The sequence below is a fragment of the Pelophylax lessonae genome (genome assembly GCF_965119305.1).
Source record: "Pelophylax lessonae genome assembly, chromosome: 2".
Taxonomy (NCBI): domain Eukaryota; kingdom Metazoa; phylum Chordata; class Amphibia; order Anura; family Ranidae; genus Pelophylax; species Pelophylax lessonae.
In genome coordinates this window covers 131358225-131385207 of record NC_138769.1, presented here as the reverse complement: position 1 = coordinate 131385207, position 26983 = coordinate 131358225, and the positions used below count along the sequence as shown (strand labels likewise).

Here is a 26983-nt window from a genome sequence, read left to right as displayed (position 1 = left end):
ATAAATATCAGCAAAAGATGTAGAGCACATCCCATATAAAAATGATTTATTGTTACATATACACACAGGATCATGGCTAAATCCTGCAGTGTAGTGCCATTTAGGAAACACGTATGCAATTGCTGACTGTAAAACTGGGACTATGCAGATGACTATGCTGATTTGGCTAATGTGCATTCACGTAGTTGACTGAAATTTTCTGTTTGTCTAATCAAGGTCTTAATTGTTTTAATTAGGAGCACCTAAAAGAACAACGGCCATGGCTCCTCCTTATTCTTAGTAAATGAACCCCTTTCTGTCAAGAACAGGAAGTATTGGAAAATTTATCCAGCGGGGACGAAGACAAAAACAATGCACAGGTGTCACTAAATTATGAATTTAGGGAAAATCTCTTCGATGGACTCATAGACAGAAATAGAAACCTGGTGTAAATTTCAACTGTTTCCCACTCTAAAACTACAATATTTGGAACTAAGCTTTAACAGGTATGCTATATAAGCTCTATATGACTAGTCTTTCAATAGACCAAAGCAGTGCATGTCTTAATACATGTGTTATAAATGATTGGTGCGCTAAACGTATTGATGCGATTACAATAAATCAACTCAATATAAATAAACAGTGCTAACAATGTGACAAATCCTCTGAATTAAAGTCCAAAACGATAAAGTCAATCAAATCATATCCACACTGTGATGATAAATGATATAAATTCTTGAGAAATTGTGATGATATTACAGAAGTGCTGGAACCACGTCCCAAACAATGTGACATTCACGTGAGTAAGATTCCCACCACCAGCTGGCTGTTCTTCTTACCAGATATATAAATATCATGATGAGCAGTCCAAAAATGCAGAAATCATGCACATCCACCCTCATGTGAACCACCCTGGGAATACTTTTCTTAATAAAAATACCCCCGGGACAGTCAGGGCTAGTACATTCCACAATGGCTAGCCTCTGATCTGTCCCGGGTTGCACTTACCTTTTAGAAGAAATACTTACCATGAAAAAGTATTGTCCAGCGCTGCCATCTCAGGTGTGGGCAGCTTGAAGCCAGCGCGGTCCTCTTCTGCGTCCTCTTCCGTCTTCTTCGGTCCCACGATGCACTGCACCGGCCCCGCCGTCACTTCCGGTGCCGCAGCGTCATCCCTGCACAGCTTCTGGGCATGCCCAGAAGCTGTTTAGCAAGGTATGACGGCGCCTGCACCGGAACTGACGTCGGGGCCGGTGCAGGGGCATTGATTCCTGGGATCGATGACGTTCAGCGCCCAGGAATCATTGCAAAGCCAGGAAGTGACGAATCGCCGTGGCCGCCGAGGGGAGGAAGAGGAAGTAAGGTAAGTATATTTTCTTCTAAACCAGGTAAGTAAAAAAAAAAAAAAAAAATAGCTATTATCCCTTTGTTTTTCAGGTGACCCCGGGCATGAAGATGGAGGTAAGTTTTATTTTAGGGTGGAACTCCACTTTAAGAGCCTCTTACCAGATGTAAAATGAATTTGGGCATAGGAAAATGCTCTCCCTCGGTCGGAATGTGACAGGTAAAAACTTAATAAAGACTGGATTTTATGGTGGTGGTACTGTGCTGCTCTGGGCTGATTGCTGCAGTTCCAGTGTCCACCAGCAGGTGAACTCAATCCTAACAGGTTTAGTCTTCCCTTTGTCACTCACCTCCTTCCTCATTGGCAGAGATGTATATGCAGGAAGCAAGCATAAACACCCACAATAAGTCACAAGTTTCTCACAGTTTAAATAGATCTGGATTAGAGTAAAGTTTCCTAAAGTCCAATTTTCTGCTGGTAACATGGTGTCTGTCTGGGGATGGGTGCTGGCGAACAGAAAATATTTAATCATCTTTTTGACTCCACTCTTATTTCTCCCTCTGCCTTTAGTAGTGTCAGCAAAAGTAAGTACTAGTTTTATTAATGTAGGTGTGTAACAAAACAGGTGTTTAGTAATCACTGCCAGCAAGACTCATGCTTTATGTTTACTCATCTTCAGGTCCCTACATCATCAGCACAGGGAATAGTCAATCCACAAATACTATGATTGACAATCTTGGACTTGGACTTTAGAAGTGCCAGTGCAATAATGTTATAATAATGCAAAAAATAATGTTAATCCACTTATCTGGCAAATGTAACACTGTAGGGCAGGACAGTGAAATAACCCACATGGTAAATTATGTTATCTGTTATACCCATACAGGCTCTTGAAGTATCCAGATCTTCCAATTGGAAATGTATACATTTTCCTTTTTACTATTAGGGAACTTTAGGTATATCATAGCTTCCAACTGCTCCACCTATAGAGGAACTGTCCTTCTTTAGCCTCTTTGGCTCTCACACCTGTTTACCACCTATGGATCAGACCATATTTTCACATTTCCACTATATGTCTATTCATGAGTCTATAACTTTGTATTTACTTATGATACAGAAGTGTTATATATATATATATATATATATATATATATATATATATATATATATATATATATATATATATATATATATATATATATATATATATGTGTGTTTTTTTTTTGGGGGTTTCTTTTTTTTTTTGGGGGGGGGGGGACAAACAGGGCTTTCTTTTGATCCTAAAGTCCTCTGATATTTTATTTTTTAATTTATCTGCATTTTATGGAGAAAAAAAAAGAATAACAATTTCATTATTAATATGTTGAAGCAGTTAACCCATAAAGATTTCAATGTATATACAGAATGTGCTGTAAAATATTTTTTTTTCCCCACAAATAATTTTAAAATGGTAACATGGAACAAGAGATTAAACTGTTAAATGGTGCTTATACAGGGCGATCTACTGAAATGAATAGGTTAAATAGTTAAATAAAGGCATGTCCTGGTTAATTAAGAGTTAACTAACTCCCTGTACACACAATACACATTCTTCTGTGTTAGCTGCCGCTCTCTCACTCACAGATACTGTCTGTCAGGGTAAAAGAGTTCATAAGCAGCGCTTGATAGAAAGAAATCCCCACCACCTTCAGTGCATATGATAGCACACACCACCGCAATGTGATCTCCCAATCTTTTTACCAAAAAGAAGATGATAAGAGGCAAATAACATGTGCAGGTAGGGGATCTTCCACATAACAAATCAGTCCCAAATGTGACATTGAACGATCATCAGGGATAGTATACTCCAAACCTTTTCCCTCCAGCTCACAACTTCAACGAGGTAATCCAATTTAGCAGAGCAGGGCAGACTAACAAGGACCTTGATCAGGTATTCAATGCTAACAGAAATAGGAAAATCACTACCTTTAAATCTACATCGAATTCTAAAGAATTCGAGATATCTTCATTTATCACCTGTTCGTCCCAAAATGTGGTATACATGCTGACATGTCCGTGCGGATTTCAGAATGTAGGCAGGACAGTGAGAGCACTTAATGTTAGGTTGGAAGAACATCTTACCAACATCAAAAAGGGCTTCCCTAAGAAAAAAAAGGCTTGTGATAGAGTTTGTAATACCTGATCAAGATCCCTGTTGGTCTGCCCTGCTCTGCTAAATTGGATTACCTCGTTGATGACCTAAGTTGTGAGCTGGAGGGAAAAGGTTTGGAGTATACTATCCCTGATGGTTCAATGTCGCATTGGGACTAATTTGTTATTTGGAAGATCCCCTGCCTGCACATGTTATATGCCTCTTATCATCTTCTTTTTGGTAAGGAAATTGGGCGATCACATTGCGGTGGTGTGTGCTATCATATACACTGAAGGTGGTGGAGATTCCTTCCTATAAAGCGCTGCATATGAACTCTTTTATCTTGTTTAACCACTTCCCACCCATCATATAGCAAAATGACGGCCGGAAAGTGGTTGCTCTATCTTGACTGGCGGTGGTGCGGTGTGTCACTCTGACTCATCGCATCTCTGATCCCGGTAAAGAGCCTAATGATGTAGGCTCTTTACCATGTGACCAGCTGTGTCCAATCACAGCTGGTCACATAGTAAATAGGAAGTGCCATTGATCGGCTTTTCTCAGTTCATGCCTGACAGGCACGAGTAGAGGAGAGCCGATTGGCGGCTCTCCTGACAGGGGGGTCTGTGCTGGTAATCAGAGAGTTGATTACCAGTCCTGCCCTTGGGGGATGCCACTAGAGCCACAAGGGATTGCCCACCCATGGCCACCAAGGATGCCAATCAGGGCTCAGGGACCCTTTCAGTGCCCTCCTTATTAGTGCTGCCCATCATTGCCATCTATGAGTGCTGACCACCAGTGCCCATCAGTGCCACCCACCAGTGCCCATTATTGCCCATCAGTGCCGCCTACCAGTGCCTACCAGTGCCCATCAGTGCCACCTATTAGTGCCTATCAGTGCCCATCAGTGCTGCCTATCAGTGCTCATCAGTGCTGCCTATCAGTGCCCACCAATGCTGCATATCAGTGCTACCTATCAGTGCCACATATCGGTGCCCATCAGTGCTGCATATCAGTGCCACCCCATCAGTGCCTCCTCATCAGTGCTTGTCAGTGCAGCCTCATCAGTGCTCATCAGTGCAGGAAAAAACGTATCTATTTTATAACATAAACAAAAACTTTTTTTCTTTTTTTATTTGTGTAGCAAAAAAGAAACATTGCAATGATCAAATACCACCAAAATAAATCTCTATTTGTGGGAACAAAAATGACACAAGTTTGGTTTAGGTACAGTGTTGCATGACCGCGCAATTGTCATTAAAAAAAGCTGAAAATTGGCCTGGGCAGGAAGGGGGTGAAAGTGCCCTGTATTGAAGTGGTTAATGTTATTGTCCATACATTTTTGCTGGCTGCTTGAAGCCCCTTTTTCGAACCTCAGAGGTTTATAGGGACTCTATTCTCTAAAAAGAGAAGAAATATCTATTACCCAGTGCCTGTAGAATTCCAATAATATATACCTTGCTGAAAATTCACAAGGACGAGAATAACCCAACCCCCAGACCCATAGTGAATGGCATTGGGTCGGTTACTGCGAGGGTGGGTGAATACCTTGATAAATTCCTCCAACCTAGCATGGTGACAACTAAGTCCTTTTTGAAAGATACTAAGGACTTATTGAATTCACTAAGCACATTAAAGGTTTCTGGAGATGCTCCCATATTTTTAGTTACAGTGGATGTATCATCATTGTATAGTATCATACAGCATGATGATGCATTACTCGCCCTAAATTGGGCTTTGAGTAAAAGGGAGGATATTCCCATCAAAATAAAGTATTTCTGCGCAGGGCCTTGGTTTTCTGACTTGCGCATAATTACTTTTGGTACCGAGGTGAATTCTTTAGCCAAATAAAGGGAGTTGCGATGGGAGCTAAATTTGCTCCCATCATAGCAAATTTATTCATGGCAGAATGGGAGGATAAATTTGTCTATGAAACAAATAAACCAGAATTATTTTATTACAAAAGATTCATAGATGACATCGTCTTTATATGGCAAGGGTCTAAAACAAGTCTAGATGAATTCATGACATAATTAAGTAACAATACCTGTAATATTAATTTGGATTTTAGATGCCATGAAAATAGTATCCAATTTTTAGATGTGATTATTTTTAGACACAATTATGGTTTCGCAACCAAGGTATATTTTAAGCCCACCGACAGAAACAGTTATTTGTCCATTAATAGTGGACATCATCCGGTGTGGCTGAAAAATATCCCTAGAGGACAACTAATGAGAGTTCGAAGAAATTGTACGTTTGAAAATGATTATCTTGAACAATCTCAGGTGTTAAAAGACCGTTTTCTACAAAAGGGCTATAAGGAACAGGCCATAGACAGAGAGATACAAAACATTCTTGAGATCCCTAGAAGTCACTGTCTAGAAAACAGACCTAAAGAGAAAAATGAAAAACATCAATTATCTTTCTTATCGGACTTTCATAGCCAAGTAGAAAATATCTTCCAAAAACATTGGCATATTCTAGGAATGGATAGGGTCTTAGGACAGGTGCTGCCACAGGCGCCACCCTTTATATATAGGAGGGCACCTAGCTTTGGCCAACGTGTGGTAAAAAAAAGTGTTAGACCCTCCCACGGCCACATTTTTTATGGATAGAAAAGGTTTTAAGGCCTGTGGTAGGTGCAAAGCGTACCACCATGCTGTGAATACTGTAAGAACTAGAACCTAATTTTTTTCTTCCCACAATAGTAAAAGGTTCAATATTAAACAGTTCATCACATGTGATACTACACATGTGGTATATGCACTCATGTGTCCGTGTAATCTTATGTATATAGGACGACTAAAAGGACTTTAAATTGAGGGTTAGTGAACATGTCCAGAATATTAAAAATGGTTTTAAATACCACAGCGTTTGTGAAAATTTCAGAATTGTGCACAATAAAGACCCTAGTGGTCCACAGTTCTGGAGTGTTGAAAGGGTCCCCCCTAATTGGAGGGGCTCAAATAGGGTGAGAGATATTTCAAAATGTGAATCGAAGTGGATATATTTATTGAAAACTTTAGAAAAAGCAGGAATGAACATAGAACTCGACTTGAACTGTTTTATTAGCGACTATTAATTATATATTTTTTGTGGGGTAGTGTCCATATTTTAGACATTTTATTCATGTTTCCGTTTTAACAAATAATATTTTATTATAATTTTTAGGGACCTTGTTATTTAGTGTTTAATACGTTTTTTTAATATTAATTCTTAATATGCATTTTATGAAATATTTAATTATTTAATAATTTTATATATTTATCATCATACACATATATGTGTTTGTGATTGACATTTTATCTACTCTGTAAACCTGCCCTAAATTCATTATACTGATGTGTTCACATGCAGCCACATTAGATTGGCCGGAATATATAGGGTTAACTGCACAGACGGATTAGATTGTCCAGAATATACAGGGTTAACTGCACAGGCGGATCCTCTATCCAATCAGGGCATTTCCTTGGTGGGAGTTATGTATCTGAAGAGGATCTTATATATATCGTTCTCAATAGGAGGTCACGGGAGTCTGAGTTATCCCTGGTGCATTTAATATACCATAGGCATCATGTATATTAAAGTAGGCCGCTGCGGTCTCCCTGCTTATTGCAAAATGGGGGTTAAAAGCACAGTTGGATAGATGTGCCGATCGGTAGAACAGCCCTGCAGCGTCAGATGCTAATGAGTTCAGGTGGGGTGAGTCTCCGATTGGCTGGTGTGATTAGTGATAAGTCCGGCTGTTGCAGTGTGTAGCCATCCCCTTTGAAAAAGTCAGGAAGTGACGAAACGTCAGGGGCTTGGCTACACAACGTACCGGAAGAATTGGTCGGGTGAGCAGAGGTGTCTCCTCGGTTCCAGCGGTACACTACGCCGCAGCAGCAGGATCTGAGTGAGCACCTTTATCCCCGCTTATGACATTCTTTTATGTATTTTTACAAGGATTGTTCCATGTGAGTGTAAACATTGGAAGCTGATATTTAATTAAAAGGTCTTTCAGACGTTATTGCACTAGTGGTATCTTCTCTTTCTTTTCATGCTATGAGCGGAAGGAAGGCTATCTAGGCATCAGTGATCTACCAGCCAGTGTACTCTTGATCTAAGGTGGAACATCCAAATGTCTTTTGCCCATTCCATGAGAGTGGAGGGCATTAAGTGGGGGTCAGTGACTTGGCAAAGGGGTGTGGAACACAGAGGTGGTGGACCTTTTCTTGGTGTTTCTTTTATCTTGAAGTCACTGGAATCTCACCGGACTATCTATACTTATCACTATGGATTTTCAGTTTAGTTCATTAACTTTTTTGGACTATTTTATTTTTCATATTTATATACAAATATATTTTTGGTGGCAGTGTTTTTGAATTTTATTGTTCACGTATTTGATTATTTGATTGATCACTTATACACATGTCACTGTTTTGGATGATATATGTGCGCAGCTAACAGTTTATATCATTTTGCACTTTTATTTTTCACTCCCTGCTGATACCATTGCTTGCGGAAGAGAATTCCACTTCCTTACTGCTCTGACAGTAAATAACCCTCTACACAGTTTAAGGTTAAACCGCTTCTCTTCCAATTTCAGTGAATTGCCACACGTCTTTTTAATACGCTTTCTTTGAAAAGCTTTTTCCCTATGGTAGGGTCACCACCAGTACAGAAATTGTACATCACTATATATGTACATATCCCCTCCCAAGTGTCTCCTCTCCAGAGATGATAAGTTCAATGCTTGTAGTCTTTCACCATAGCTGGAATCCCCCTTTAATAGCTTTGTTGGATTTCTATGGACTCTCTCTAGTTCCAGCACATCTTCTTGAGAACTGGTGCTCAGAACTGTACGGCATACCCAAGATGCGGTCGGACCGGAGTCTTGTAGAGAGGGAGAATTATCGTTTTATCTCTGGAGTGAATCCTCTTTTTAATGCATGCCAATATTCTGTTGGCCTTGCTTGCAGCAGCTTGGCATTGCATACCATTGCTGAGATTGTCATCTACTAGGACCCACAGGTCCTTTCCCATCCTACATTCCCCCAAAGGTTCTTCCCCTAGTGAGTAACTTGTGTTTGTATTTGTTGCACCCAAATGCATTACTTTACATTTTTCCACATTAAACCTTATTTGCCATGTAGTTGCATACCCCATTATTTTATTGAGGTCTTCTGGTAATGTTTCGACATCCCACGTAGAAGTTATTGCCCTGCTTACCTTTGTATCTTCCACAAATACTGGGATTGAGCTGGTAATCCCATCCTCGTCTATATCATTAAAGAGTAGATTGAACAGAATTGGTCCCAGGACAGATCCTTGGGGACCCCTCTTATTACAAATAAAGAAAACAGATAATTGCACTGGTTTAGAATGGGGATGAAGCCTCACCATCTCACCAAGTAGGTGTGGGATAACCTATAAATGTAAGGAGCCAGAAAAAAAACAAAATAAACAGCAAGGAGCTGTTTAAAGATAGGTATATATAAGCCCACGTGGTATAAGTAGGCTGAAAAAATATTAAACTTTTTTGAATGTAAAAAAACATGTATAATATCTCATTGGTCAACAAGTCACACATAATGACATACAAACATGGGATAAAAGAAAACCCAGGTGACAGCCAGATGGGGAAAATATTGCACATAAATCAAATGTAAACTGAAGAACCTGTATGAAGATAATGAAGACGGGCCAGCAGGACCCTGGAATAAATCAACTCCAACCCCAAAGTTCACAAACAGGTGCGTGAATATTGTTAAAAAATTCCTGTGGGGTAGTAAGAAAACTGAACAGTTGAGAACATGCTGCTGGAAAGTCGATTATAGAGTTACATCTGATTTAAGGTGTGTAGTATCAATTGCATGTCAGAAATTCACCAAGATAGCAATTGTTGAAAAGCTAATAATAGCCACCTTCAGCAAGGTAGGAATCACAGTTCAATGGCGGTAAAGGTGGATACAATGTAGATTAATGTATCAAATGCAATGTAGTTATCAGCCAAAACAGTAATCCCAAAGTCCTGCTAGGAAGCTGCAAAAGGTGAATATTCCATATAGGGAATAGAAATATAGCTTCAGCTGTGTATTAAGTTCAAATCAACAGCTCTTCAGTTCAGAAAACAAACTCAATGATAGCAGGAAATCCTTCCGTCATGACAGATGCCTCTAAAGTCGGAATATACCGAGAATCTCAAGGTGTGTGGTGCAATATACCATCTGAGGCTAGGTGTCAAATCAACATACAAGTTCATGAATGAAATAATATATCACCCAAAATTGCCGCGTAATCCGGTTCCAAAATCTATATGAAAATGCTCAGCAGGACAACAGCGTATCACCATTATATTATCGGGAGTTATAACACCGGACTCATCAGTCACTATATGCTAATAACACCATATGCTAATGGTCCTTATATAGTCAGTCAAACACCGGACTCATCAGTACTCCCCTCCGTTGTGAAAACGTCCTAACTCTATCATAGCTGTTTAAAATTTGACACTCAAGACCACATGGAAATCGTGGCATTCAGAAATGGCCCTAGCCATACTAAACAAACAAGTTAGTTGCGGAGGTTATGTTACCCAAAAGGCATAGCCGGTGACATCCAGCAGAATAACTAAAGAGAGATATAAAACCCTCCACGTATACACATATCAACCCATCCTATTTCCACCATATTTAATATACGAATAAATCTAGATGGAAATAATATCACCTAAAAAAGGTAACTTCAAGAACATATACACTAATACAATTGTGTACTATGAGATGTACCGTCAGTGGAAATATGCAAATTCATGGAATAGATAGTTCAGGAAGGATAAATAGGGAATGGGGAATACAGTAAACAGATTATTAGGTAAATGCAGAGTAGCAGATATCAAATTGTCCTCACTAAATATTCCAAAGATACATCCAGAAAGCTGACAAGACTACATAGGGCATTTTCATTGTATAATTCACTAGAGTATATGTGCTAGAATTTTCTAGAAACTCTATCATCCACCAGAGGTACCAGAGAGAGTTATTAATTGCAAAGAGAAATACTTTAATCCTTCAAAAACACATTTAAATTAAATTCAATATTCAAACCGTTAAGGATCAAAGTATCTAAATTATAAATCCAAAATGTCTCTTTACACAAAAGCACCCTGTCATAGTTACCTCTTCTAGATGGCAACTCTAGTGCAAAAATTCCCTTGATTTTCAAACCCTCTGTTTTACTTGCGTGGAAATCCTTAAAGTGTTGTGCCACTGGATTTTCTTTTTGTTTTTGTGTTCTTTCAGCTTCCTGACTAGGCGGTTTTTTTGATATCTCTAAGATGCTCACCAAACCAAATTCTCAGTTGGCGTTTAGTTTTACCAATGTAGTATTTTTTGCAAGGGCATTTTATCATGTAAATTACTTTTGATGTTAAGCAATTTATTAATTTCTTGATGTCAAAAGATTTTGTATGTTTAGCATCAGAGAACACATGGGTCTTCTCTACAAATGGACACATCTGGCAGTGACCACACGGATGCATGCCCACTAACTTTGGCATATCAGTAAGCCAATTACCATAGCTTTCTCTCCTATATTTTGAGTGAACTAATAGGTTCCTAAGATTAGACGCCCTCCTAGCTACCATAAGTTGCCTTGGACCAATAATTTGTGCTATGGGGGAGTTGGATATAAGGATGTGCCAGTGTCTTTGAAGTATTGTCTGTACTTTCCTCCATTGCCTTCCATACATGGTAATGAACCTTGAGTAACCCTACGGTTCTTTAGTTGTTATCTCCTTCTTTGTTTTATTTACTAGCAACATCCTTCTATCAGTATCCAAAGCTCTCTTTTTAGCTTTCCTCAAAACTCGGTGAGAATATCCTCTCTCTCTAAATCTCTTGTATAGTTGGGATGCTTCCCTATGGAATTGTTCCAAGTCGGTACAATTCTTCCGAATACAGAGGAATTGACCAACAGAGATACCATTTTTGAGTGAGGTGGGGTAATGGCTGTCGGCATGTAACAGCGTATTGCCGCTGTCACTTTCCTAAAGGTTCTGGTAGTTAAACACCCATCCGTCATGGTGAGGTTTAAGTCCAGAAACTGAATTTCTCTATTATTAAAAACATAAGTTAATTTGATGTTCATGTCATTCTGGTTCATCTCACAGAGAAATTTCTCAAGTTGGGATATCAAACCTTTCCACAGGATCAGAATATTGTCGATGTACCTCAGCCAGTGAACCACATGGCTGAGGTACATCGAGGATTGATAAACACAACTTTCCTCCCAGAGCCCCAGGTGCAAACAGGCATACGCTGGTGCCCATCTGGCCCCTATAGAGGTTCCATGGATTTGCTGGTAGTTGAAACCCAAGAATTGGAAAAAAAATATTGGTCAGCATGAATTCCAATAGTTCTAGAAGGAACTGTAAGGTTCTGGCACTCTCAGTGCCTCCTATCACATTATTTCCGGGTGATTTCCATCTACCTAGATAGAAGAAACACATATAGGTGTGTTTCCCTTTAAGACTGATGCTGTCATCACTCAGCGCCGGACTAGATGGCTATTTAAATCGCCGGTTCTCACTCACATGTGTTCGTTCAAACACCCTTACCTGGATGCTAACTTGGCTTGAAGCTTTCGTGCTTGCAAGCATACCTCGCTGACGGAACCTCGCTGCGCTGATCCCTGCATCCCGCTTCCGGATCATCCGCTCCTCCTGAACCAACCTTCGGCTGTATTGCTATTAGTGCTAAGTACCCCGCAGGGGAACCCTCTATAAACTTATACTAAGCTTACACTATCTAGCTCTGCATAGTAAAGACTATTTATCACATCTGCATATCTAGATTGCTAGCTCTTAAGACTACTGCTACTTATTCCTGCACTGGGTTGATCTCTCTTGTATGTCCACCTGCTACTCTGTCATCTGCTACCATACATGATTGCTAAACCTACCCGCATCCATCTGCTACTGTCTTACCTTCAAGTGTCTGTCACCTACCACCTCCACTCAACCTGTCTCTTAAATCTTCATCACTGTGTTACTACATACATAAAGTCACTCTAGGAACCAGCTTGTTGAGTGTGTGTATTTACTAGCTGAATTAAGACCTTCCACACATGATGAGTCATTGAGGTTGGGAATGGTATCTCAGCATCTCTCTTACATGACTACTGAAGTGGAATATTTCTGCAGCTGAAAATCCACACCATACATGAAATGCAGGAGCGTTACAGATTGAACGAACCACACAAATGGATTCAGCAGAAATAACCACTCAGGTGACACAATTAAAACAGCAAGTAACTGCGTTAATACACGCACTTGCTGAATTAAAAGAAGACAATCAGGCTCTGTCGCAGCAGGTAATTAGACTGACACAACTTACCTCTGCTCAGTCCCCTGAACCCAAGATAAATCCCCCTTTGGTATTTACTGGTGATCGCAAAAAATTTCGCGAATTTAAAAACGCATGTGAGTTACTTTTCTTGTTAAGACCCCGTACCTACCTTACTGATCATATTAAGGTTTGTACTATTATTTCTTACCTAACAGGCGATCCTCGGGCCTGGGCAGACTCTCTTTTTGAGAAAAACGACCAGCTTCTATGCCTTGTTTCTAGCAGAACTTACTAGCCTATATGATGATCCCAATAGGCAGAGTACTGCCGATTTTCAATTAAGATCCTTGAACCAAGGTGGGAGACCTGTGGAAGACTTTGTCGCAGAATTCAAGAGATGGACCCTTGATTCAGAATGGAATGATGCATCTCTGAAAACCCAATTTAGGCTTGGCCTATCAGAAGCCGTTAAAGACAAGCTCGCCCGAGCGGATCTGCCAAAAACCCTGGATGCATTGATACAACTCAGTATCACCATAGATAGAAGACTACGAGAAAGGAAGTCTGAAAAAATGGGAATGCCATTATCCAGTTCTTCTCGGATTTCGGCCATTGACCCCACTCCTAAACCCGCTCCAGGTAACCACAGACCCCGGCTACCTAGGGAAAAAAGGAAACCTAATAAATATGGTGATCCTGCCTGGTCATGGTCCAAGCCTGCCTTAAACAGTCAGCCTTGTCACTCTGACACATCCCATTTGAACCCTGATCCTACAGAGATGGATGAGGAGCCTATGGAGATTGGTGCCATACATACTGGGTTGTCCTTACAAAAAAAAAGAGATCACAGGAGAATCTGTGGCCTTTGTTTTTATTGTGGTGAAGGGGGACATTTCATTACATTCTGCCCAACCAGACCCCATAGGCCTAAGGCTCTCCCAATGGAGGCCAGGCGAATCCGAAGGGTCTTCCCTGAAAAACAGCCTGGAAATTATCAAGGCTGTTGCCAGCCCTGTCCCCGTTCTATATCAGAGAAGGACACCCAGAAATTAACAAATATTGGAATAGATATTCCTTCAACTCCAGTGAACTTGATACCACGTTCTAAAAAACCTCCTGTACCACCTCCTGAAGATACTCCTACTTTTGCAAGCACATTTTTAGCTTCCAATGAAAACATTGAGATTCTTGCACCTGACTGCGTACGCGCTTCTAATGGCACGGTGGTATGTAGGAAGGATCTGAGGATGTTTGAAGAAGCATTGGTTGCTAGGACTACTAGGATTACTTCGGATGGTTATGCGTCCGATTCTAGTGAGGGGTTCATGTAGCAGACACCCTAACAACAAGTGATCCGATTTTCATATCAGCAACAAGTGATCCGATTCTCAGATCGGTTACCAACCTGATCCGATTTTCATATCGGCAACAAGTGATCCGATTCTCAGATCGGTTACCAACCTGATCCGATTCTCATATTGGCAACAAGTGATCCGATTCTCACATCGGTTACCAACCTGATTCGATTCTCATATCGGCAACAAGTGATCCGATTCTCACATCGATTACCAACCTGATCCGATTTTCATATCGGCAACAAGTGATCCGATTTTCATATCGGCAACAAGTGATCCGATTCTCACATCGGTTACCAACCTGATCCGATTTTCATATCGGCAACAAGTGATCCGATTCTCAGATCGGTTACCAGTCTTATCCGATTCTCGTATCGGCAACCAGTATTATCCGATTCTCATATCGGCAACCATTTTTTTTTTTTTTTTTTCCGATTTTCATATCGGAAACCAGTCTCATCCGATTCTCGTATCGGCAACCAGTCTTATCCGATTCTCGTATCGGCAACCATTTTTTTTTTCTCTCTCTTCCCGATTTTCATATCGGCAACCAGTCTTATCCGATTCTCGCATCGGCAACCAGTCTCATCCGATTCTCGCATCGGCAACCAGTCTCATCCGATTCTCGTATCGGCAACCAGTATTTTCCGATTCTCGCATCGGCAACCAGTCTGATCCGATTCTCGTATCGGCAACCAGTATTATCCGATTCTCGTATCGGCAACCAGTCTTTTCCGATTCTTATATCGACAACCAGCCTTAGAGGCCTTTCGGAGCCGGCCTTACGGGGGGGGGGGGTACTGTAAGGTTCTGGCACTCTCAGTGCCTCCTATCACATTATTTCCGGGTGATTTCCATCTACCTAGATAGAAGAAACACATATAGGTGTGTTTCCCTTTAAGACTGATGCTGTCATCACTCAGCGCCGGACTAGATGGCTATTTAAATCGCCGGTTCTCACTCACATGTGTTCGTTCAAACACCCTTACCTGGATGCTAACTTGGCTTGAAGCTTTCGTGCTTGCAAGCATACCTCGCTGACGGAACCTCGCTGCGCTGATCCCTGCATCCCGCTTCCGGATCATCCGCTCCTCCTGAACCAACCTTCGGCTGTATTGCTATTAGTGCTAAGTACCCCGCAGGGGAACCCTCTATAAACTTATACTAAGCTTACACTATCTAGCTCTGCATAGTAAAGACTATTTATCACATCTGCATATCTAGATTGCTAGCTCTTAAGACTACTGCTACTTATTCCTGCACTGGGTTGATCTCTCTTGTATGTCCACCTGCTACTCTGTCATCTGCTACCATACATGATTGCTAAACCTACCTGCATCCATCTGCTACTGTCTTACCTTCAAGTGTCTGTCACCTACCACCTCCACTCAACCTGTCTCTTAAATCTTCATCACTGTGTTACTACATACATAAAGTCACTCTAGGAACCAGCTTGTTGAGTGTGTGTATTTACTAGCTGAATTAAGACCTTCCACACATGATGAGTCATTGAGGTTGGGAATGGTATCTCAGCATCTCTCTTACATGACTACTGAAGTGGAATATTTCTGCAGCTGAAAATCCACACCATACATGAAACGCAGGAGCGTTACAGGAACTCATTCTGAGCACCCATGTTCGGGAAATGTCGTTCCAAAAAGTTGGTAACAGCATGAAGTCCACAGGAGTGTGGGATAGAGGTGTATAGCGACTCTACGTCCACACCAACCAATATACTTCCTTCTGGGAGTACAAGGTCCTGAATTTTAGAGAGTACATCCCATGTACATAAGACTGTAGTGAGACCACCAAATCCTTGATCATATTATCCACCTATCTTCCAGTCCTCTCTAGCGGTCCATTAACAGCCGAAACAATGGGCCACCCCAGAGGCTTCTCTGAGTTCTTGTTGATCTTTGGAATAGTATAAAACATTGGTATATAGAATGTTTCAACTTTCAGATAACTATATAGGCCCACAAGAGTTACTCATTCAAAGTATCCACCAGTTGGCCGAAAGGACTGGAAGATAATTTTAGGTACGTATCAGTGTCATTCAGCTGTCTTTTGACATCACTCTCATAATCTTCACTATTCATAACAACGATGTTCCCTCCCTTATCGCTATTTTTGATTACAATGTTGGGGACACTCTGCAGTTGTTCCAAAACAAGACGTTCATCCGGGTTTAGATTATCAATAGCATTATCTCACCAATTAGTGGTTTTAATATCCATTTGTACAAGATCCAGAAAGATGCCAACCCATCTGTTCTCATTAAGATTAGGCATCCTTCTGGAACCATTTCTAATCCGTGTTAATCTTTTCCAGGTAATGGCGGTGACATTGTCAGCCACAACATCGTCACTCTCATCCAATAGTTCCTCAAATTCACAAAGGGCTTGGGATTCCCTGTACAATATCAATCCTGTACGTAAATCCTGGTTTTCATATTTTAATCTGAGTAGTATTTTTCTAAGGAAGAGGCTAACATCCCTAAAAACCTCAAACTCATTCATGTTGGTACTTGGAGAGAATGACAAGCCTTTCTGAAGGATTTTAATGTGATTCTCCATCAAGGGAAATGTAGACAGATTAATAACTTTGATGTCCTCATCATCCCTAGTTACAGGGGGATTACTGCTATTCTCAATATTTAATCTCTTTGACTTTGTGTATGTCTGTTTGTTTTTTGTGAAATTTTGTTGGTGCTTTGTGTTGTCACTACATTTTGCAGTTTTCCCTTGTTCTGACTTTGTTTTTGGACTGATTCTTGTTCTTGTATTTGCTCCTCCCCTAAAAACTTACTGATTTTTTTAACCAACCCATCATCGCTATCCGATGAAGTATTTCCTCTTTGATGTTGGGAACGCCTTCTATATCTGGATCTACTCCTCCCCCTAGTTTTTGTAAGATCAAAGATCTCATCTTTAGTCCAATCATCAAGGTCCCATCTGAATTGATGTTGTTTAGTGATACCCCAAAAAAAAAAGACTCAACTTTTTAATCAAGAATTACAGGAAGTCCTTGACCCTCCGTCTTCTCAATGCGGCCAAGGCATGTGTACCTGTTTTTTGGAAAGAAACTGTCCCACCACCAGATAGCTTATGGATCTCAAAAGTAAATGAGATACACAAAATGGAAGTGCTTACTGCCGCATTGCGTAACACGGAAGAGGTGATCAGGGAACGATGGAGGCCTTGGGTTTATTTATTGGGTACTGACCCCCTCTTTAGTGGAGTCTGAAGGTTGGGGTGAGGTGCCTAATTCTGTTAATTGGGGGCCCGATAAGCACATGGGTAACAAGAAAAAATGGTATAGGCCTTCAAAATGTTATGTACAACAGGGTAAATCAGGGGTAAAAACCATAGAAAGGCAAGGTGATAAAGTATATACGATATGGCGATGCTACAGAGTTTTGAGAATTAGTTTGTTTTTGAATGGTGGTGGTCATCTGATGGTGAGTGTCCCCCATGGAGAAAGATCATGGAGAGGGACCTAGGGGCCCAGTTTGGTTAACAGTTGCCCATTGACAATCCTCGGCCCTCACGATGATGCTACGGAGTGCATTGAGTATGATATATTATTTTCTAGAATGGCACATATTTGGCATGTGTACCGTTTTTTTGGAAATAAGCTGTTCCACCACCAAATACTCTGTGGATCTCAAAAGTAAATGAGATACACAAAATGGAAGTGCCTACTGCCACATTGAGTAATACGGAAGAGGTGGTCAGGGAACGGTGGAGGCCTTGGGTTTATTTTTTGGCCAACCAATATACTTCCTTCTGGGAGTACAAGGTCCTGAATTTTAGAGAGTACATCCCGTGTACATAAGACTGTAGTGAGACCACCAAATCCTTGATCATATTATCCACCTATCTTCCAGTCCTCTCTAGCGGTCCATTAACAGCCGAAACAATGGGCTGCCCCAGAGGCTTCTCTGAGTTCTTGTTGATCTTTGGAATAGTATAAAACGTTGGAATATAGAATGTTTCAACTTTCAGATAACTATATAGGCCCACAAGAGTTACTCATTCAAAGTATCCACCAGTTGGCCGAAAGGACTGGAAGATAATTTTAGGTACGTATCAGTGTCATTCAGCTGTCTTTTGACATCACTCTCATAATCTTCACTATTCATAACAACGATGTTCCCTCCCTTATCGCTATTTTTGATTACAATGTTGGGGACACTCTGCAGTTGTTCCAAAGCAAGACGTTCATCCGGGTTTAGATTATCAATAGCATTATCTCACCAATTAGTGGTTTTAATATCCATTTGTACAAGATCCAGAAAGATGCCAACCCATCTGTTCTCATTAAGATTAGGCATCCTTCTGGAACCATTTCTAATCCGTGTTAATCTTTTCCAGGTAATGGCGGTGACATTGTCAGCCACAACATCGTCACTCTCATCCAATAGTTCCTCAAATTCACAAAGGGCTTGGGATTCCCTGTACAATATCAATCCTGTACGTAAATCCTGGTTTTCATATTTTAATCTGAGTAGTATTTTTCTAAGGAAGAGGCTAACATCCCTAAAAACCTCAAACTCATTCATGTTGGTACTTGGAGAGAATGACAAGCCTTTCTGAAGGATTTTAATGTGATTCTCCATCAAGGGAAATGTAGACAGATTAATAACTTTGATGTCCTCATCATCCCTAGTTACAGGGGGATTACTGCTATTCTCAATATTTAATCTCTTTGACTTTGTGTATGTCTGTTTGTTTTTTGTGAAATTTTGTTGGTGCTTTGTGTTGTCACTACATTTTGCAGTTTTCCCTTGTTCTGACTTTGTTTTTGGACTGATTCTTGTTCTTGTATTTGCTCCTCCCCTAAAAACTCACTGATTTTTTTAACCAACCCATCATCGCTATCCGATGAAGTATTTCCTCTTTGATGTTGGGAACGCCTTCTATATCTGGATCTACTCCTCCCCCTAGTTTTTGTAAGATCAAAGATCTCATCTTTAGTCCAATCATCAAGGTCCCATCTGAATTGATGTTGTTTAGTGATACCCCAAAAAAAAAAGACTCAAATTTTAATCAAGAATTACAGGAAGTCCTTGACCCTCCGTCTTCTCAATGCGGCCAAGGCATGTGTACCTGTTTTTTGGAAAGAAACTGTCCCACCACCAGATAGCTTATGGATCTCAAAAGTAAATGAGATACACAAAATGGAAGTGCTTACTGCCGCATTGCGTAACACGGAAGAGGTGATCAGGGAACGATGGAAGCCTTGGGTTTATTTATTGGGTACTGACCCCCTCTTTAGTGGAGTCTGAAGGTTGGGGTGAGGTGCCTAATTCTGTTAATTGGGGGCCCGATAAGCACATGGGTAACAAGAAAAAATGGTATAGGCCTTCAAAATGTTATGTACAACAGGGTAAATCAGGGGTAAAAACCATAGAAAGGCAAGGTGATAAAGTATATACGATATGGCGATGCTACAGAGTTTTGAGAATTAGTTTGTTTTTGAATGGTGGTGGTCATCTGATGGTGAGTGTCCCCCATGGAGAAAGATCATGGAGAGGGACCTAGGGGCCCAGTTTGGTTAACAGTTGCCCATTGACAATCCCGGCCCTCACGATGATGCTACGGAGCAACAAGTGTATTGAGTATGATATATTATGTTCTAGAATGGCACATATTTGGCGTGTGTACCGTTTTTTTGGAAATAAGCTGTTCCACCACCAAATACTCTGTGGATCTCAAAAGTAAATGAGATACACAAAATGGAAGTGCCTACTGCCGCATTGAGTAATACGGAAGAGGTGGTCAGGGAACGGTGGAGGCCTTGGGTTTATTTTTTTGGTACTGACTCCCTCTTTAGCGGAGTCTGAAGGTTTAGGTGAGGTGCCTAATCCTGTTAATTGGGGGCCCGATAAGTACATGGGTAAAAAAGGAAAAATGGTATAGGCCTTCAAAATGTTATGTATAATAGGCTAAATCAGGGGTAAAAACCATAGAAAGGCAAGGTGATAATGTATTAACGACATGGTGATGTTACAGAGTTTGGGAATTTGTTTATCTTTGAATGACAGTGGCCTTCTGATGGTGAGCGTCCCCCATGGAAAACGATCTTGGAGAGGGACCTAGGGGACCAGTTTGGTTAACAGTTGCCCACTGACAATCCCCGGCCCTCACGATGATGCTATGGAGTGTACTGAACATGATATATTATATTCTAGAACGGCATATATTTCATGCCGTAGTCTAATTTGAATTGATTTACTATGGATTTTTGTGACAGATTCTTACTTGTGTTTTTTTTTTTTTTTTGATTTGATGTTCACCCCCCCCCCCCCCCCCATTTAGACCCCCTCTGAAAAACACTGGATGGTTTTTTGGGTTTTTTTTGAGTAATATGTTGACACAGTGACTAAATGACAAGGGAAAGGTGGGTTTCACTTTCCCCTCCATCACTTTTTTTCTGTCTTCTTTTTCACTTTTTTCACATTTTTCACTATTAGTGCTGGTTCACACTTCTGCGTGTGCGGTGATCGCATGTAATATCGGAGCACACTGCTCCTTCATTACATGTGATCGGATGTGCAGTGCGAATTCAGCCATACACTTTGTATGGCTAAATTCGCACTGCACCCGCACAAAAGTCGCACATGAGGCATTTTTTCAGCCGCATCAGGATCGGATCGCACAGTGGTTCACACTTGTGCGATCCAACCCTGTGCGAACTGTCAGACCGCACTGCGATATGCGATCAAACTGGGGGTGTCGTTAACATTTCATTGACATCCCCAGCATATCGCATATGGCAGTGTGAACTGCCAGATGTGCGTTTGCGATGCGGGAACAGGTGGCAAATTCGCAGCCTTTCCGCATCGCGCAAGTGTGACCCGGCACTCAAGGATGATTGCAATATATAGTGTCTTGCCTTATTTCACTTTACGAAATGTATATGACTGGGGGTTATGGGGGAATTTATGTAATATGTATTTTGTTTTTTTTGTTTTTTTTTGTGTGAGATTATATGTGTATGTTGATAAAATTAATAAAAGATTTAATTAAAAAAAGGACCCTTGGGTGTAAGCCATCTGGTCCTGGTGACTTATTTATGTTAAGTTTTTCAATTATATTTCTGATAGTGTCTTCTGTTTGCCATGATGGTTAATACCTTGGTTTAAGGAAACCCTAAAGTAAAGATGGTTACTTCAGTCAAAAGCATCTGTCATCAGATGCATCAAGGTACATGCAATAGCATGTATAAAGCAGGTGCCCTGATGCCTCTGATGTCAAACAAGTGGTTTTAAAAAGCAACGTATCCTTTTTATAGGGATTTTACAGAAAAAAAGGCATACCACTAAAATACATGAACAAGAACTACCTAGGAGGGTTCTAATTATTTTAATACAGTTAAAAGGTTTTACACTGTGGTGGATTTTCCTTGTCTTCCCTATGGTATACCTGTGAATGCATTCTAATATTGATAAATAAAATGGACAGGTGGTTGCCCCTGATCGATTGCGGATGGTGGAATCTCTTGTAAAAATCATACACTGTATGACTTACCTGTAGTTGGTGGTCATATAAAGTTGGTGAGTTCTCTGGTGTGTTAGTGGAGGACCACAACAACATATATAGAAGATTATTGATTTCACAGTATTTTCACACTTTGGGGCACATTGGAAAAAGTTTTTAATGCACAAAAATGTTTTTGATGCATTGACACTTTATCATTAGTGACAACAAACACAAATTCCTTGACTTTATATTTTTATTTTGTTTACATTTAGTTTATTATATTAGAAAAGAAAAAAAAAAATGCTATTTAACCACTTAAGCCCCGGAAGATTTTACCCCCTTCCTGACCAGGGTTTTTTTTGCGATTTTTTACTGCGTGACTTTAACGGACAATTGCGCGGTCGTGCGACGCTGTACCTAAACTAATTTGACGTCCTTTTTTTCCCACAAACAGAGCTTTCTTTTGGTGGTATTTGATCACCTGTGCGATTGCAAAAATAACAATAGTTTTCACATTTTTTTATATGAAATTCCCCCAAAAAAATGTAAAAATCTAAATTTTTTAACATTTTCGGCCAATTTGTTTTATGCTACATATGTTTGGTAAAAAAAATTGCAAAAAGCGTATTTTGATTGGTTTGCACAAAAGTTATCGCGTTTACTAACAAAGGGAAAGATTTTTGTCATTTTTGGTGGGTTTTTTTTAACGAGTAATGGCGGCGATCTGCGATTTTTTTTGCGGGACTGCGACATTGCGGCGGACAGATCGGACCCTTGACTGACATTTTTGACACTTTTGGGGCTACCAGTGACATTACTGCAGTAATCAGTGCTATACATATGCACTGTTACTGTAAAAATGACACTGGCAGGGAAGGGGTTAACTGTATTGGAGAGTGAGGGGTTAAGTGTGTCCTAGGGGCGTGTTTCTAACTGTGATGGGACATGTCTCCTATTGTAAAAACATAGTAGAACCGTCTGATCTCCATTTTTACACAGGGGAGAATGACAGGCGGCTTGTTTACATAAGCCGCCCGCCTTTCTCCCGCTCTACCGACAATCGTAGTGTGACCGGCGGACATCGGGTCCGCCAGTCACACGCGCGGACTCCTCCGTGAACGAGCCGCGGCGGGCGTGCGCTCGCCCGCTATTGGCTCACAAACCGGTCACAGGCTAGTGACGTATATATACGTCACTTTGCCTGGCCGGGGCTGACTGTCGCAGTATATCTACTTGCGGTGGTCGGCAAGCGGTTAAATACTTCCCGCCCAGTCACAGTAGTTGTTCTGCAGGAGGGTGGCAGCTGTAAGCCTTTCTTCTGCGCCCCCTGCCTACCCATGCTGTGATTGGACACAGTACGAGTTTGCCAGCTGATTTCAGCCAATAATTTTAGCTTGATTCAGCTGATTTGCTGTCACCAATAACACACAGTTCTGTGTTTACAAAAAAACAAAACTCTGTGTACAGGGAAAAGTGATCTGGCTGTTTCTACTCCCTGCACAGCAGGGAGAAAAAACAGTCCGCTAGAAATGTAAAATCAGCACATACTACACAAATTACACATTGCTAGGCACACAGTTAATCTCTTGATTGCCCCTAAATGTTAATCCCTTCCCAGCCAGGGTCATTAGTACAGTGTCAGTATACAGCATTATTGCTTATCATTGTATTAGTGTCAGTAGCGATGTCAGTGTCAGTTAGTGACCCTCCCAGATAGGGTCTCTTATGCCCCGTACACACGTGCAGATCGTCGGCCGAACGATTGGCCGTCTTTTGTCCCCAGGCTGTCGTGTCTGTTGAAAAGTGCAAAAGACTGCACAAGAATTTTGTCCGCCGACTACAGCCGACTGCAGAAGTGATGTCATGTGATGGTTAACTTTCCCTGTGTTTTTTCTTTTCTGAGCATGCCCAGTCTTGCAAATCTGCTGTCTGTCGGCCGAATTCTGTATTGACTGGCGAACAATCGGCTCTGGTGTCGGCATACAAAAATTTTAATGCTTGCACGACAGATTCTGTTCGGCCAAAAGTGCGCTGTCGGCTGTCGGAAGCATCATACTAACAAGCCTACAATCGGCCGATCGGCCGACAATCTGCACGTGTGCATGGGCCTTTAGCGTTAGATTGCCCACCACTCTATCACAGTCACACTATAGGTCGCTGACCACCACCATTACAGTATAGTGTAGATAGCTGCATTAATTCCAGTATACAGTATATATCATAGTTTGCAGATGCTAGAACTTTTGCACAAACCAAAAAATATATACTTATTGGAATTTTTTTTAACCAAAGTCATGTAGCAGAATACATTTTGGTCTAAATTTATGAAGATTTTTTATAACAGAAAGTAGAAATTTTTTTTTTTTTTTTTTGCAAAAAATAAAAAAAAAAACCCAGTGGTGACCAAATATCTCCAAAACAATACTCTATTTATTTGAAATAAAAAAAAATTTAATGTAATTGTGTACAGTGTTGCATGACACTTGCGCAACTGCCAGTTAAAGTAGCACAGTGCTGTATAGCAAAAAATGCTCTGATCATGAAGGGAGTAAAACCTTCCAAAGATTCTGGAGGAGTTTTTGACCATTCCTTTAAAGAATAAGCTCCACAATGTAAATCTGCTGTCAATTACATCATCCTATAAGGCAGATCCACATCAATCATCATGAAGGATGCCCAAAGACTCCCAGAAGAATAGAGTGAGCTAATGAGCATGAGGTAAATTCCCATTTGGGCCTTTTGTAAACTAAGATGAGTTTGCCTACACATATACACAGTTGCTGAGTTGAACAAATTATCTGCATTTTAATTGCAGGGTAAATGTTAACAATTGCCACGTGAACTCTGCGGGATCTGTTCATGCAAACAGTTGTAAAGTGGTCATAAAGTTTTCTATCCACCTTCCTGGAATGATAGCGACCTTCAGTTATTTTTAAACAAGTGAATACACTCTTTGTCTCTTTTTTTTTTTTTTTAACCTTTTCCCCTTTTCCCTCTCTCTTATTTCCTGCACACTGAAGATGCATATATATCTCTATGTTTAATTAGGTTAAGGAGTCCATAATTGCATGTTTTTGCTTGCTGACATGGCCTACCTACAAGGATACCTAGTTTTTCTTCATGAGTACCCTTGGAAGAGGAATCTCCAGGGCATATTTTTTTTTTCTCTTCTCTTTTACCCCCAATTAGGTTGTTCCAATTGCCTGTGGGATGTAGAAGGAACTTAGAATGTAGGGTTTGTTTTTCTTTTCTTTTCTCTTTCGGATTGGAAGGATAGCCTCTGACTCCGGAATTTTTTTATTCTCTTCTTTTTTCTCTTTTCTACACCATCCAATGCGCGCTGAGGATCCCGCCCAAGGGGCCAAGGCCCAGAAACGCCCGGTCCAGTTGACTTATTTTAATGAGAAGGGACTTAATGGAGCAGAGAAGGCAACAAGATTGCTCACAGATTTAGCTAAGATGGGGAGTAATATTGTATTTCTTCAAGAAACCCACTTTAAAAAAGTTCCAAAACTGACGAGTAAAATATTTCCAACTGTTTGCCATTGCCCATCACCTTTATCAAAGGCCAAAGTGTTCATTCCTGGGAAACTGTCTTCAGTCTTGTTTGATGGGAATGGAAGATACATTTTGGTTAAAAGGTTTATAAGCGATACTCAGGTACTATATGAATACCTACCAAATGTAGATCAATTACAATTTCTTAAACACCTGGCTTCTATAGTGCTGGGACACAGCAAGGGAGTACTGATTCTAGAAGATTTTAATTTTGCCTATGAACGGTTGATCGATGTTTCAAGAGGGGCCTCACATTTAGCATGCTCCTATCTTAAAAAAATAAAAAATGGAACAACACACTTTACAAATGGTGGATGCTTGGCGCTTTATGCACCCATGTAAGATTCTGGTACCTCCGGTACCCTTAATCACCACTTTCTCTGTAATGCGTCCCACCTTTCTCTTCAGGTGGTACGCATATACCTTTAAGAACGATGATGTCACTGCTGAGCGCCGCAGAGCGGCTATTTCAACCGCCGGCGGTCTCACTCACATTGTTCGTTCAACCTGCCTTGTTATCCACATGCTTTCAAGCCTGTCTCTCGATCGGAACCTCCAGCTATTCCCTTTACCTGGAGCAGACCGGAACCTCGCTACTGATCCCTGTATCTCGCTACCGGATCATTCCTTATCTACTGGACCTCTCTAAACTACTAACATTACAAGTGATAAGTACCCCGCAGGGGAACCCTCCATAACCTTATTGCACTATCTACCTATGCACATTAAGGACTGTTACTACCTATCCATACTATCCTATCATCTGCACTGTTACATAGATTGCTAGCTCTTGAGCCTACTACCATCTATCATCTGCACTGCTGCATAGATTGCTAGCTCTCCTGTCTACTACTATCTATCCTTGCACTGGGTTACTCTATCCTGTATTTGTCATCTGCTGTCCTCACCACCTGTTAGCATACTCAATACTAACCTATCTGCATTCCTAAATACCATCTTGAACTCTCCTATACAAACCTATCAAGTGATTACCATCCTTGACACTGTTCACACCTGTCCCTTCAGCACATCACCTTCATACTATCATATACATCCTATCACTCCAGGAACATCTCATTGAGTGTGTATATATCTGTATGTTGAAGCTGACAGGCCCACGGTGATGAGTCCTGGAGAGTTGGATCTGGTATTCAACACATCTCTACATGACTACTGAGTGGAGATTTTGCAGCTGCAAATCCAGCCTATACTAAAAACGCAGGAGCGTTACAACCCATCAGTAAGGGATTATACGTTTTACTTGTCTATGCACGGAACTTATTCCTGTTTGGATTACTTCTTTATACCACATAAAGACCTAACACAAATTGAGTCCTCTGAGAATAATTTAACCACTTTAATACAGGGCACTTCCCTCCCTTCCTGCCCAGGCCAATTTTCCCCTTTTAGCGCTGTTGCAATTTGAATGACAATTGCGCGGTCATGCAACACTGTGCCTACACCAAATTTATGTCATTTTCCCCCCACAAATAGAGCTTTCTTTTGGTGGTAACAGGCACTGATGAGGAGGCACTGATGGGGTGGCACTGATGGGGTGGCACTGATGGGGTGGCACTGATAGGCGGCACTGATAGGCGGCACTGATATGCGGCACTGATATGCGGCACAGATATGCAGCATTGATGGGCACTGATAGGCGGCACTGCTGGGCACTCATAGGTGGCATTAATGGACACTGATAGGTGGCACTGATGGGCACTGATAGGTGGCACTGACGGGCACTAATGGGCACTGATAGGTGGCACTGGTGGGTGGCACTGACGGGCGGCACTGATGGG

The 26983-nt window shown here is 41.0% G+C and overlaps 1 protein-coding gene across 1 annotated transcript in view; it reads left to right on the top strand.

Annotated features, from left to right (window-relative positions):
• Positions 1–1786: 1786 nt before the first annotated feature.
• The window catches only part of LOC309546408 (solute carrier family 13 member 2-like), a gene marked incomplete at its 3' end in the record, with an annotated part of 167854 nt that continues 142657 nt past the window's right edge, over positions 1787–26983 (top strand). Inside the window, exon 1 of the mRNA XM_082246069.1 lies at positions 1787–1908. Within this exon, the coding sequence (XP_082102195.1) occupies positions 1807–1908 (102 nt within the window). The 5' untranslated portion in view covers positions 1787–1806. The remainder of the gene's footprint in view (positions 1909–26983) is intronic.